Raw genomic sequence first — 15,756 nt, 5'->3', positions numbered from 1 at the left:
AGGAGGCAACTGGACTTTCTGGTTTTTCTTTGAAGACACACATTGTGTCCTTCCATTCCCCACCATCCAGTCAGAGCTGAAGAAGCTTCTTGGATGAGAAGCAAAGCATCTTCAAAGAAAACCAAGAAAGTCCAGTTGCCTCCTGAAAAAGCACCTTTGGGACAAAGTGATGGAGTGTCTCTGTGGCTAGGACAAGAGTAAAGTATATGTACCAAAACTGACACAGCTTCTCCCTATCATCTTCTTGATGGAATGTGTGGTGGTCTAGTGGTTAAAATGCTGGGCTTGTTGGCTGGAAGGTTGGCGGTTCAAGACCCAAGCATCGCCTGATGGGGTGAGCGCCTGTGCCTTGCCCCAGCTCCTTCCAACCTAGCAGTATGAAAGCATGCAAATGCAAGTCAATGAACAGGTACCCCTTTGATGGGAAGGTAACAGCATTCCGTGTGCCTTTGGGGTATAACCATGCTGGCCACACATCACAAAAACGTCTTCAGACAATGCTGGCCCTCCTTCGGCTAAGAAACGAAGATGAGCACCAGACCCTAGAGTCAAACGCGACTGGGCAGAGGAAAACTCTACCTTTCTTTTAACCCTCTTGATAGCTCCTTGGGAATTTAATTGAGCCTTGATAAACAAAAGAGCCTGCAGGTGGCTGGAGAACATTTCCAGTAAAAAGTAGAGCACTCATCCTTGGTATTTGGGTAACCTGTAATTCGGGTAACAGCAAAAAACCTGCCTCTCAGCCATGAAAATTCCTTGGAAACTCTCTTTGGCCTGGAATAAATAGCACAGTTTCTTTTTTCCCCATCTACCTGAAAGGGAAGGGAATGGTCAGGACAAGTGCCCAGGAATCATTTAGCAGCACTGTACCATAAACCCAAATATACATACAACGTACAATTTTCAAGATGCCGTAGCCTGCCGTAGCCTGCCTGGATAAATCAACACCGAACAGCTGAAGACTTAAAAAGGAGAGAGAGAGAGAGAGAGAGAGAGAGAGAGAGAGAGAGAGAGAGAGAGAGAGAGAGAGAGAGAGAGAGAGAGAGAGAGAGAGAGAGAGAGAGAGAGAGAGAGAGAGAATAATTACTATTTGTAAGAAAGGGTAAAACAGGATGTAGGTTTGTCCTGGATGGATGCTCACTCTGATGTACATGGCAGAAAAAAAGCTCTGATGTAGAGATTTTTTTGCTGGCATTATTTTTAGGCAAGTTAAACTGGTTCTCCGCTTTGACACATCTGTTTAGCCATCTTTCCTAATGGAAGTTAAAACTGAAAAGGTTTAGCTCAGCGTAATGAGCTGGCACAGGCTTCCTCTGTCTCTCTTTCTCATCCAGAAAGTTGCAATTTTTATTTTTATTTTTATTTTTTTGCAATCTAACTACCTCTGCACATGTTGACTCCAAGTGCTGGTCATTGTAAATGGGGAATAATGAGAGTTAAGACCCACTTTGCCAATTGGCATGGGGGTCCAAGAGTGACATGCCGCTCAGAGGGCAGCTGGTCATGTGATCTGCTTTTTTTTAGACACGCAATATCTTAATTTTAACTTTGTTCTTAATTCTATTTTAACTTTGCTCTATCTACGCTTTTATGTTTGCATTGAAAGCTGCCAACCTAGGGGAGATGGGAGGTGTCGAAATGTGATAAATAAATAGATTTATTTCTCTATTAGCAGATTGAATCAGATGGGGGGGGCACTTTGATGGATTGTCATCTGAAGCCGAGTAGCCTGCTATTTTTCAAAGAGCAGCTAATTTAACTGCTGCTCTTTGAACTTTCTGCGGAAGTTTAAGTCCTCCTCCCCCCCCTTCTCTTTTACAGGATTGCACCGTGTATGAAACAGAAAATAAAATTCTTCATGTGGTAAGTGCCCGTTGTAGCTTGGGGTGGGTGCGCATGATGCTTCGTGCAGTCTGCCTCATTGGAAATCATTATTTTGCAAATCAAGACTGTACTGCTGTACACGTTTGGCTTCAAGGAAGAGATACCAAATGCAGGGGAATTGATTGCTGGCTTAATGTGCTTTAGAAGAGATTTAAGGTACTTCTCTGATGTGGAAGCCCCATCAGAAATGCATTTATTTAGCCAAAAAATGATGGTAGTGATTCACATTTTATTTATTTTGTTTTAGTTAGAATAACTTAGCCCGAGGTTGCTATCCAAACAATCAAGGCAGCTAGCCCAAATAGGTGACTGATGCAAACCTACATCTGTCATGAATTTGTCCTTCAAAAGCTATTTGCACCCATCTCCCTTGAGAAGTGGACAGGCTGGAGGGAGGGGTGGGAGGGAGAGGAGAGGGAGAGGAGAGGAGAGGAGAGAGGGGAAAGAGAGGAGAGGAGAGAGGGGAAACAGGGGAGAGGAGAGGGAGAGGAGAAGAGAGATCCAATGCTTGGGTGGAGTAAAGATACTGCCCTACTCACTGTAAAGTACCAAAGGAACCAGATCATTGGTGGCATATTTTCAGGACGCTGATGTCTCTCTTCTGCTTAAGGACCAGAGAAGATGCTGGAAAGATCTGGATGAAGGAACTATGTGTGTATGGATTTTGAGGAGATCATTGAGTGCTGGCAATTCGAAATATCTCAGAATTCTTTTGAGCAAGGAAGAGAATCCAAGAGAAATTAACAGCCCAATTTTGACCTCCTATCTTTGTAATCTCCCTATATTAGGAAATGATGGGCATTTCTGAAAGAAGATGAGACCATATGCCAAATAGGGAAGAAAATACATACTGTCTTTATATCCTCCTATTCATCGTAATACAAATATTACTACTTTTTCCCCAATATCTCTAGTACAAAAGCGGGCAACAGTTGATGCAACTAAGCTGTCTCATCTATAACTAGTGTCACTTTGTGAACACTCAGGGTAGGTTAAAAACCTATATTGACTACCAAGACACCCCAAAAGAATTGTTCTGTTCCTTCCACTATTTATAGAATTTTGGTTTTTTTTTAAAAAAAATGTGCAGTGGCATTGTGTTAATTATGACGGCATTACATGTCAGAAGTTTATTGCAGGGCCTTTGTTCAATTATAGATTATAATTGCAAATATTGTTAGACATTTATCACAGCTAGAATGTCATTGATCAACAGCAACCAGAGCCTAATTTTTCTACTAAAGGATCCATGATCAGCATTTTTTTAATGCATGCTTCTTATCTACACTCAAACGGAATTCTTCAGGATGCTATTATGTATTATGGGAGCATGATCCTAGTGATATTGGTGTTACTTCTATAATCACATTATTTTATGCTTGTCTGGGGCTGTTGGACTTTCCTTCTTATGGTCTGGACTGAAGAGAGTTAATCTAGGTAACAAGAATCTCAGGACCATCATTAATATGTTAAAAGCAGAACCTTTGTCTGTTTCTTTCTTCTTTTTAGATGGAAGGGGCTAGGAGCTTGTCTGTTTTCTGAAGGCAGGTAGCCAGCATCAATTTTCTGCTATAATAACTGTCAGTCCTTTTATGAGAGTGAGGAATAACTCTTTCATCAGCTTTGTATATTCCACATTATTTTTTTTTATTACTACATCAAGGTAGGATTAGGTGATTTGGGCATGCTGATGAGACTTCAGAGGGTAGAGTTCAAAATTTGCACTGATCATAAACTGTCCCCAAATTTGGTCCATGTTCATGTTATATTAACAGAATAGCTCCAACAGCCTAATCCCAGATATCGCAACTCTTTCTTGTTTTATTCATGGAACGGTATCTTGGTCCTATGAGTGCCATAACACCTCCAAGTATTAGTTGGCACTAGAGTAGTTGATTTAGACTGCAAGGGCAGTGTGATAGCCAAAGTAAATCAGAAAGTAACATCATGTTCTAGTTATATGAAGACATGAAAGAGAGAAACCCAAAGTTACCATTAGATCATTTGAGCCTAATCTGCAACATAGCCTGATTTTGTACCTCACCAAATTGCACCAAAAAAAAAATCCTTTTTCTCATGATGTACGAATTTTCCTGCCAAAATTTAATACCTAAAGTACCATAGGTCAAAGGCTAATCTTTCAACACTGAACTCTTGGTAAACCAATGAAGAGTGCAAAATGTTTGTGCTGAACAAAGCAGTTTTGTGCTGTTTGAAAAGTCCTAGTGAGCAATTCTCTGCATAACATTCAGGAAGAAAAGGCGAACAATGGAAAAATATCTAATGCATCAATTCAGCTTTGGACATATTGACTGATACGAGAAGAGGAAAGGTTTTCCTGAAACATGAGGAGAAAGTGCTCGACAGCAGAGCAGTCTGATCACAGAAACAATTAGAACAACGATGCTTGTTTCCCCTTTGTTGGAAGTTTCCAAGAAACATATCTGAGAACAATAATACAGTGTAGAAGAATCTCTCTGAACATCTCCAGGTGGGCTGGAAGAACTCCGGCTCAAATCTTGGAGACTCTCTAATCAACTACTGTTCAAACATTGCTCTAAGCTCGAGTGGAACGTGGGTATGGTTTCATGGGATGTGTGAACCTAGCCTACTGCAGCTTGCTCAACCAACAGCAACAATATGCCTAAGTGTGATGTGAATCCACTGTATTAGAACAGCGAGGAGATCAAAACAGCTTCTAGAACAGATAGCCCAAGAAAATGCTAGGCTATTTGATGTATAAAACAGAGGCTGGATCTGGAACAGCTCTCGAACAGGAATACTATGGATAGGAGAAAAATGCTGAGCTGGGTAGCTTTATCCAGGATGGCAAAGACGTTGCATATAAGCCTAGCTTTAGTTGTTCATCTTTTTAAGCATCATTCACTAAGCCCTATGAGAATTGCTCCTGGTGGTGCCTGCTGGATTGTTCCTCACTTAAATGAGTCTTCTAGGAAGAATAAGGATGATGTGTCAATTAGCATGCTAACGATGTTCAGCAACTTACCCCTAGCAACTTGGGATCCCGGATTGTGCAAACCACTGCACGATTAAATAAGTTTGATAAAGGCATTGGTGCTAGCTTGCTCGAATCCTATTCAGAGAATGCTGTGATAGGTAGAACCTGAGGCTCATACGAAGCTTTCGCAAGAAACAGAAAACTGACTGGGCAAACAGATGTAGACCTACTAATAAACAGAAGGAGATAGCTGATTACTTATAGATGCCATGAAAGAGTAGCAAACAGACGATTTCATAATGCAGTTTGAATCACCTATTTCTAAAGCTTGTTTTGTAAACCAATTGGCTGGATTAACCCATCAACCCAAGCCCCACAACTGCAATGACTGGGTTTACACATTGCACTCGGGACAAGCAAAACAAAACTAGAGGAGATTTCCATGATATCAATCTGAGTAATAATTAGGGAAGTGGAGGGGAAAAAATGTTTGTGAAATGTTCTGGTTCAGATAGGTGCATGCTGGGCAGGTAACGTTTGAATGTGAGTCTTTGTGCTTCCATTACAATGTTTTGTGCTGAATTCTTTTTCTCTCTCTCTTTTTCTCTCCTCCTTTCCTACAGTGTAAAACGCTGTCTGGTATCTGTGATCATATCATCTCTCTTTCATCAGATTCTCTGGTGTCTCAGTCAGCTCATCTTGAAGTTGTTCATCTTACCAGCATTATGCCCAGTGAAGGTTTGGTAAGCAAGAGCAAAGTAGAAGAATGCCAGATTTCTGAAAACAAATCAGATGATTAAAGGGGATTTCAGTCCTACCATAGGTATCATGAAGTTGCTGCTTCAGGTGGTAGATCAGAATAGGTACCAAACCGAGGTCAAACTCAGACACCGACAGCTCTAGGGATAGTTCTGCCCAATTTCAATGTCTTCATCTATACCAGCCTTTCTCAGCCTTGGCAACCTGGATGTGTATGGACTTCCGCTCCCAGAATTCCTCAGCCAACATGCTGGCTAAGGGATTCTGGGAACTGAACTCCAAACATCTTCTGGTTGCCGAGATTGAGAAAGATTGATTGGTGTGCATTGGTGGTGCTGATGTTTCCAATACTGAAGTAGGGTGAAGTTCTAGAATGTCCATGAACATCCCATCTTGTCAATAAAACATCCATTGTTTGGCTTCGGTGGAAAGAAGGCTTTGCTGTTGTGATGGGATTAAAAATCTGATGGAAATCTAAACCTGGTGGAAGACTGAATCATGTGGAAGAGAAGGATGAGAGGACATACCTTTGAAACTATAGGTCAGTGAGTGATGATGTTATAACACTGTCCTGCCTACGTTCTGCCTAGGTCAAGTTGCCTGTGTCTTTAAGTGTTGCATAGAACATAAGACTCAGCCAAAGTGGGTACTCAAATAATCATAACAGAGTTGCAATTGAAGAATCCCCAGTTAGGAAACTCAGCCAAAGATCCAGAGGTAAAATGTAATCCTAAATGTCGTCTCTCAATTTCTTCTTTCTAGTTAATTCTTTTTGTTTGTTTGTTCTTTTGGTTGCTGGTTTTGGCTCGAGACAAAACTAAAATACATGCCATTGATCCAGAGTCAATTGCTGATATGCTTAATAATTAAATGCATATTTCGCCAATTTTGGGCTCTTCTTCTTGGTTATATCCAAAGAGCCAATCCAGTTCTGCTCCAATTACTTCTTTTCACTCCGGTGAGATCCTTATACAACACTTGGAAGGATTACTGAAAGAAGAGAATGATAATAAACCCTAACCTTATAGGGCATGATATTTGGATGAACAGATGTGATATTGATATTTGGATGGACAGATGTGAAGAACATAGCCTGGCAGGCAGGAAGAATCAAGTGAAGAAATAATCTAGAGTCACTCACAACTGTAAAGGACCAAAACCAATTCTCCCTGAATTCCTTGGAGCCTCATCTAATTGTTCCCAAGAAAGAGCTGCCAGACTGGAGAGATTCCTGTATTATAGGCAGAACATAATGAAATAGTTAGCTCAAATTCTGCATAGGTAGGTAGGTTCTGGTTATTTGCACCTGACAGTTGTTGCCCAGAGCAAAAAAAAGTATATAAGCATCACAGGGGGGGGAATAATACACTTCTGTGTGAATTTCTCTATTCTCTTCTCTCTTTACACTTCCTACAATACTCAGCAAAGTTTGAGAACTGTAGAATGTGTGGCCTTAAGAGACTGTGGGAAACTTAAATATGTTAAACCAGCCCCCTTTTGTTGCAACCTAATAAGGGTTTCTCAGGAGAAAGGGGAGTGTGCCCTGCCCCAAAATCCTCAGTTGTGGGCTAATAAAGGTCAGCATCAAAGCCCACAGACCATCACACTGCCTTGTTTTTGTAACTGAGGTCACACTCGAGTGATTGTAACTTGCCCATTTTTATGGGGAGAAGCCCATCATCTGTAAAATACAAAAACATGCTTTCAATGTCTGAAGGAACCCTTCCCACAGGAGGAATAAAAGGAACGGCAAAAGGAAGCATCTAGCATTGACACAGGCCCTTTGCATCTGAATTACGGGGGGAAAAATTCCTAAAGAAAAGGTTTTATTATAACTAATATTTGGGCAGTGCACAACTCTGCTTGGAATTTCTGTCACATCAGATGAAGCTAATCAGCCTGACGGTGCTCAACTTTAGCTACAAAGCTCTATCACTGTTGCTTTGGGTTTTTTTTTTCAGATACATTCCCCCGAGAAGCGTTATTCTTCCTTTTTGAGTTCCATCAAAAATCTGCAACTCTTGATTTTCCGTTGTTAGATAAAAAGCAGTGGCCAGTCTATGAAAAAAAAATCATTTGTGTTGAGCATGCTGATTCTAAATCCCAAAATGTTATCAGTTGAACTGGGGAAAAAAATAGTCTGAGAACTACAGGGCAAGTGTGAATAATCTGCCAGGTAAAAGATGAACAGAGATGGAACAATATTTGGCAAAATGCATTTCTCTTTCTCCTTAACGAGCTCCTACATTTGTTGAACTCTCCCAGAAATCTTAGTAAGTTGCAACGCTGGTTGGATAGAATGCCTTTAAATTAATAACAATCCAGCAGCTTTCTCTGTCCTTGTTTTGCTAGGACAGGCTTCTGGATCCTGGTCTCGATTCTGCTAAATTGAAATGTCAGGTTTTCCCAGACCTGCACAGAACAACAAGTTACATCTAGCAGAAATCTTAACTAGATATTGTTTTGCTGGAATGGAATGGAATGGAATGGAATGGAATGGAATGGAATGGAATGGAATGGAATAGAATAGAATAGAATAGAATAGAATAGAATAGAATAGAATAGAATAGAATAGAATAGAATAGAATAGAATAGAATAGAATAGAATAGAATAGAATAGAATAGAATAGAATAGAATAGAATAGAATGATGGAATGGAATGGAATGATGTAATGGAACGGAATGGAACAGAACAGAACAGAACAGAATAGAATGGAATGGAATGATGGAATGAAATGATGGAATGGAATGGAATGGAATGGAATGGAATGGAATGGAATAGAATAGAATAGAATAGAATAGAATAGAATAGAATAGAATAGAATAGAATAGAATAGAATAGAATAGAATAGAATAGAATAGAATAGAATAGAATAGAATAGAATAGAATCTGAAGGGACCTTGGTGGTCTTCTAGTCCAACCTCTGCTCAAGCAGGAAACCCTTTACCCGTGGTGGCGAACCTATGGCACACGTGCCACAGATGGCACGCAGAGCCCTCTCTGTGGGCACACGAGCTGTCACCCCAGTCCTAGCGCTTCAGCTGGGTTTTATAAAATCTTTTCGCTTTAGGCCTCCGCTACCGTGTGCAAAAGGAAAAAAAGGTTAATCAATCAATCAATCAATTTCAACTTCTCACTGGAAAAAAAAAGATCTCGCAAAGTTGGAATTGCTGGATTGAACTTTTTAGTCTCACCCAGTCTGCCGTTACCACCGCAGCCACACCCACCTAATGGGCCATGCCCACCCATTTGGCCACACCTACCCAATTGGCCACGCCCACCCAGCACCCAACGATACATAAGTGGGTTTGGGGTTGCAGTTGGGGCACTCGGTCTCTCAAAGGTTTGCCATCACTGCCCTAGACCATTTCAGACAAATGGCTGTCCGGGCTCTTCTTTAAAGCCTTCCGTGATGAAGCCCCACAACCTCTGAAGGCAGGCAGGGAGGGATGAGCTAGCTTAGGGACAGAGCATGTGTTTGACATGTGGATGTCATACTGTAGGTTCAGTCTTTGGCATTTCTCGAAAGGGCTGGTAGAATCTTATGCTTGAAGAGCACTATTAGTCTGTGTCCACCATCCTGGGCTAAATGAATCCCAAAGGTTCTATGTTAGATTTTATTTATTTATTTATTTATTTATTTAATTTATATACTGCCCTTCTCCCGAAGGACTCAGGGCGGTGAACAGGGCAATACATAAAAACTAGATACAAAAATTAAAAATTATTAAAACGTAATTAAACAATGCCCATAATAAATTAATACAGATTAAAAATTGAAGTCCATTTATAAAAATCCCACCCCGTCCCATCAGGCCAGGCCAGCTTGTTCAAAGAGATGGGTTTTAAGATCGCGCAGGAAGGAGCGGAGATCGGGCGCCATCCGGAGCTCGACCGGAAGACGGTTCCATAAATCCGGTGCACCCACAGAGAAGGCCCTCCCCCTGGGGGCCACCAGTCGGCATTCTCTGACCGGAGGCACCCTGAGGAGGCCCTCTCTGTGGGAGCGTACTGGGCGGAGGGAAGTTGACGCCGGCTGCAGGTGCTCCCCAAGGTATTCCGGACCCATGCCATAAAGGGCTTTGTAGGTCATTACTAACACCTTGAACCTGAGTTCACTCAGCACAGGAACCCTAACCCCACCCCAAGTATCGAGTGAGTTTCATCTGCTTTTACGAGAAAACGTACGCAGTGCACCGGGGCTGATGTTTGAAAGAGAACGGAGACATTCGCTCTTATTCAGGGATCTAACCAGATAGGGATAAATACCTTTAGTTTACCTGTCAGTGAAACCTGACCACGTTTTTCTCTTTCTGAAATAAACCATGAATGGGATTGCAGCAATCCCTCGGCCTGCACACTTCTTTGAGTTTTGCACCGTATCGCCATAAATAATGTATCTCCCCACCCAAAAAAGGAAAAGGGAAAAAAAATCCCCTCCAAAACATTTGTCTTAGGGGAGCCACGCACAAGAAAGAATGGATAATTTAGGAGAGATTATGGGCAAAGATACAGTTGTGAAGGTAGGTTGCTTGTTTGTTGTTTTCAATTATGCAGGAGAAGCAAACGTTTGGGTCTGTGGGAATGTTTACTTCAGAAGTAAAAAATCGACTTCTCCATTCCTAGGACTGCCCAGATAAATCCCCCTCACACTTGCTATGATCTTCCCTTCCATTTTTTTTTCATATCCACCCATGTTGTCATACAGATGGATGCTACACTAACAATAAATTAGAAACCTCCTGGTGTGGTCGGGAACTGCCTGTGGCAGCTTTTTCCTCTACTACCCAGTGCTTTTTTTGTAAAAGAAAAAGGTGCCGGAACTCACACATGTTATACAACCCGCCTTGCCTACCCTACAAGGTTCCATCCAAAAAAGGTGCCGGAACTCCGTTCTGAGCATTCAATGAGGAAAAAAGCCCTGCTACTACCCCATAACAGATGGCAGCAGAGGAAGGGAAAAAATATATATCCTGTACGGGTAATTTGTATAGTTTGGTCTGCCTGTCTGATGGAACATAATACGGAATGGTCCCTCAAGCGGTGTCTTCATGACCCGGGAAGCTATAGATTTCCTTTAGTGTCAGCAGCTTCTTACGATGAAGGATAAAGTAGCCCTTGGAGGATCGCCCTTAAAGTGAAGGCTACAAATGTTCAAGGAGATTCATGCACATGTGGTGTTTCTGGATACAAGAGGGAAGACAAATAAGATTTGGACAAAGGCCAGAGGAAGGTTGCAAAAACTGCATTGCAACCTTGGGAAAACTGCTTCCAAGTTTCCGGTCCCTCAAAAGTGCATCTCACCAGATGTTGTAAGTTGAAATGTGCCCTCCACGCTCTGTGCAAAGGAGCCAACAGATCATTTATGTGTCACCTTCTGTCCCATCTCCTCCCTCCAAAAGGCTGGGACTAGTCAATTCTCCACCAAATCTAATACTGCATGCGTCAAGTTTTTCTCCAACCTCTGCAATTTTTACAAACCTGTAATGAGACCGCTTTCATTTGAGGTATAACTTCCAGAAAGCAATGGTTGAAGCTCACATCTGCAGTCTACAAAATCCCACCATGTTGGACTAGGCTTAAGTAGAGGATTGATACCAAAGGTCTCAAATTACTACTCCAGCCAGCTGGCTCATATCACTTTGCTCGGGATGCAGGACAACCTGGGCCCAACCATGCACAAATAGATATTCTGCATATAGAATAGAACGGAATGGAATGGAATAGAATTCTCCAAACTTGACAACTTTAAGACTCCCAGAATTCCTCAGCCAGCAGGAATTTGGGGAGTTGAAGTCCACAAGTCTTCCAACTTGCCAAGTTTGGAGACCCCTTGGAATAGAATAAGAGAGTTGGGAGGAACCTTGGAGGTCTTCTAGTTCAACCCCTTACTCAAGCAGTAGACCCTATACCATTTCAGACAAATGGCTGTCTTAACCCTCTCTTGATGGTGTGGTTGATCCCTTGGGTCAAGCCAGCCTCCAAAACATTTGGTTTAGAGCCATCAATCCTGCAAATTCATAACCTACAGTGTTCATCCTGGTTTCTTTTCCACCTCTGGGGTTGTGCAGATCTAAGGAAGCTAGAAAAAAGAAAGGCAAGTTCTCTCTTGTTACCGCCAGCAAACCTCCTGGGGCTTGATGATTCTAAACCTGGATGAAGCACACAAATATCCTGCTTAGGAGCCACTCAGCATAGTCATTCAGCAGCTCCTGAACAAGCTTATTCTGATGAAGCCTCACATCAGCCCAGCTTTTATACCCCTACCTGTTGTTCTCTTTGCAAAGACAAGCTTCAAAGGGTTGTGTTTTTCCTAGAAAAAAAAAGAGGAGCTGAAAAGTTCCTTGTTTTCAACACAAAGAAGTGCACCCAGCACTTATTCAAGGATGCTGAATAAAAATAGCATCTAAATCTTCAAGGGGTCTTTTTTTTAAAATGAGTTAGTGCTCTGTATGGGGTGCAGAAATGACAGAAATAGGTTCTGGTGATAAAAAGTATTGTTTGTTGTTTAATCTTCAGAGTTTGAAGTTCTTCTTTCTCCCTCTCTGCCCAAATCCTTGGCATTTTCACACTCAATTAGACGGTCAATATGAATCCCTAAGTTTTCTGTTTGAAGATCAAGGAGGGGAAAGAAAGGCAGAACTTCATCCAGCTCTCTGGTGGAGTCCAAGGCTGACTCTGATTCCCCTTCTCTGTCGGAGATCTACCTGTCTCAGTATTGACCATTCCTATTTCGAAACAATAGGTTGCAGGTAATTATGCTTGCTCCTCATTGTACTTCAGAAAACATTGTTAGGTTGGGAAAAGTCATATCTGACTTGTTTCTAAACCTTACAGGGTTTACCTGACTTAGTAAAAATGCTTGATGGCCACAGAAATTCTAAAAGGAAATCTGAAAATGGTGGGGGAAATCGGCAAGACAGGATAGAATGGGGTGTTCGGAGAACAATGGATTATTATTTTTTTCTCACTGTTAGGAGAAATTTCCTAACGGTGAGAATATTTAACCCGTGGAATGGCTTGCCTTCAGAAGCTGTGGGTGCCCCATCTCTGGAGGCTTTCAAGAAGGGACTGGGGAACAATTTATCTGAAACAGTATAGACTCTCCTGCTCAAGCAGCGGGGTGGATTAGATGGCCTCCGAGGACCCTTCCAACTCCGTTATTCCATGTTCTATGTTCATATTTTAGAAAAGGGCTTGGCTAGTTGGCTGGCTAGGGCCCTTAACAGGAGCACTCCACATGCCAGTCTTTGTTGCAGGAGCCACTAATTCATGTGTGATGTTTGTATTAATGGCTTCTCATCTCATTCTTTTTTTAGGGAATGTATATTAAATCAACCTATGATGGACTACATGTGATCACTGGGACAACAGAAAATGTATGTTTCTTTATTTTTGTCAGGCTTGTTGTCCTTATTTCCATGCATGTTTACATCCGTATATATATATATATATATATATATATATATATATATATATATATATATATATATATATATATATGTGCACATACATACATGGATACATACGCATATATACAGGTAGTCCTTGACTTATAACAGTTTCTTTAGTGGTCATTCAAAGTTACAACTCTGCTGAAAATAGTGACTTATGTCCATTTTTCACACTGATGACCATTGCAGCATCCCCTTGGTCGTGTGATCAAAATTCAGACGCTTGGCAACTGACACGTATTTATGATGGTTGCCGTGTCCCAGGGTCATGTGATCGCCTTTTGCAACCTTCTGACGAGCAACGCCAATGGGGAAGCCAGATTCACTTAACAACCAGGTGACTAACTTGACAACTGCACTGATTCACTTAACAACGGTGGCAAGTAAGGTTGTAAAATGGGGCAAAATTCACTTAGCATCTGTCTTGTTTAGCAAAAGAAATTTTGGGGTCAATTGTGGTCATAAGTCAAGGATTACCTGCATTCAAGTTGTTTTAAGAAAAGATATGGTTAAAAAAAGAAGGAAATTGTGGGGTTTATAATTGACCTAGGCTCAAACGTTCTTAAGATTTATTATGGATGAGTTTTTCTATATTCCACTCATAGCTTTTCACCTTCAGCTCTCTGGCAAATGGCTTTTATCCTCTAATCTTTCCTTTTTCCCTACTGAGTTGAAGTTACTCTGACAGTGCACTGAATTTTATGTCTCTAGATGCCTGTCATGTTGGATATTGTTAAGTGTTTCAGTTCAGGGTGTTTTATTTTAAAACACATTATAAGAAGGCATGAGAGTTTACTGGGGGAGGAAAAACTCAGCAAATGCATTTTTAGTAACTGGGTGAAACGTATAGCCCCAAATCTTGTACTTTAAATAGAATAGAAATTGTTCATTCTTGCATAGACTTCACCATCGTGATACATAATTCATTCTGTTCCTTGAAGTTTCCAGCTGTTTGGAGATCTGAACACCTGGTGTTTGGTTTCTAAAGTCCTGTTTCAGCACATGACTGCTATGATTTAACTTGGCATATAATCTGCAGATTTAACTGAGTTAAGGAAGAGTTGGAGAGAGAGAAAAATTAAGCAGAGAGGCCTTGAAATGACAGACATCCTTCCAAGACTTGCCCCTCCCCCCCAAGGTGGCATCTATAAATCTTTTGCTTCTTCTTCATCACTGCCATCATAATCTAGGAGCTTATTTTCTTCTTCTGGACCAGCCCCACCCAAAGTAGACCATCAAGCAGGTTGAAAATGTTTCCCTAACTCACTTTTGTTAGAGATCAAAGTCATCTGGGGTAAAGAGATGAGTAAAACAGCGAGACAAAGAAGGTGGGGGACTCCAGAAGCTGCCAGCAGTCAGAAGAATTTCAACTACTGATCAAAAGTATGGATCTCTACAGCCAGTCCCATAGAAAGCCAAGTCCCTATGGATTTTCTAGTAAAGCTTCCTGTAACAAAATGTTTAGTTTTATCCAGCTAGATATTGTTCATAGATTAAATGACCAATCATAAGAGTGAACTCAATTTTCTACTAAGAGGGTGGATGGATGGATGGATGGATGGATGGATGGATGGATGGATGGATGGATAGATGGAGGAATGGATGGATGGATGGATGGATGGATGGACAGATGGATAGAGACAGAGAGAGATGAGAGAGAGAAGGAGGGAGGGAGGGATATAGAGAGATGATCGATGATGGTGATGATGATGATAGATAGATAGATAGATAGATAGATAGATAGATAGATAGATAGATAGATAGATAGATAGATAGATAGATAGATAGATAGATGGATGGATGCATGCATGGATGCATGGATGGATGGATGGATGGATGGACAGACGGATGGACGGACGGACAGACAGACAGACAGACAGACACACTAAGAGAGAAAGAGATGGATATGAGGAAGATAGAGAGATGATAGATGAGGATGCTAGCCAAATCCTAGCTGGGATCTATCCAGTAGGTTCCCAAGACATCCAAAGGGCAGCTGACTGGAGGAGGCAGAGTTGAGTTTAGCTGATAGCTACACCATTAGAAAGACATATGGGTCTAACTAAAAGGCATAAAAGAACCCTAAAAGCTATTTCCTTGAGAAGCACACCAATATCTCGGAAACTATGCCTGCTGGACTTCAGATAAATTTATATACTTTCTGCAGTCTCTATAATTGCCCAGTTTTGAACAATGTTGTCGAGCATTGTGCCTCTCTTCTCGGCAGTTGAGAAAACTGGAAAGAAATCAACTTTCCTTTGCAGCTGATCCCATTGTTCGCCTCGGCGGTTAGTTCTTGTGTATGCTTTAGGGGATGCATTTAATTGAAATGTGAACAGACAAAAACTCTTCCCCAAGTTGGGATTCTTTTGTTAGTTTGGACTGGATGATATTTCCCTTCCAAAGAATTTTTTTCTTTTCTTTCTTTTCTTTTTTAAAAAAAGTTGGTGGCTTTTGAAGTGCTTCTGCATGGGGTTCCTAAGACGTTGCTTTTTGTTCAGAGTCAGTTTGTGTTCAGCTTCTCTGCTGACGGTTTCCTGACAGCCTAATAACATTTGGTGGATTTCTCCAAATGTCCTCTTTGGTTACACCCTTCTCAAGTTGCAATGTATTATGTCATTGTCCCCAGATCAAATAATATACAGAGGACTGTAGCCAAAATTAATTGTACTGTATTGTATTACAAGTGCTTTTTGCCT

At 41.3% G+C, this 15,756-nt stretch overlaps 1 protein-coding gene across 1 annotated transcript in view; it reads left to right on the top strand.

Moving 5' to 3' along the window:
- Positions 1-15,756, top strand: part of LOC310645839 (connector enhancer of kinase suppressor of ras 2-like) — a gene marked incomplete at its 5' end in the record, with an annotated part of 253,582 nt that overhangs the window by 134,583 nt on the left and 103,243 nt on the right. Inside the window, 3 exons of the mRNA XM_083371858.1 lie at positions 1,822-1,863; positions 5,467-5,586; positions 12,923-12,982. Of these exons, the coding sequence (XP_083227984.1) occupies positions 1,822-1,863; positions 5,467-5,586; positions 12,923-12,982 (222 nt within the window). The remainder of the gene's footprint in view (positions 1-1,821; positions 1,864-5,466; positions 5,587-12,922; positions 12,983-15,756) is intronic.

The sequence above is a fragment of the Vipera ursinii genome (genome assembly GCF_947247035.1).
Source record: "Vipera ursinii genome assembly, chromosome: 12".
In the NCBI taxonomy this organism is placed as follows: domain Eukaryota; kingdom Metazoa; phylum Chordata; class Lepidosauria; order Squamata; family Viperidae; genus Vipera; species Vipera ursinii.
The sequence above is the reverse complement of the archived record's forward strand: the minus strand, read 5'-3'. Positions and strand labels throughout refer to the sequence as shown.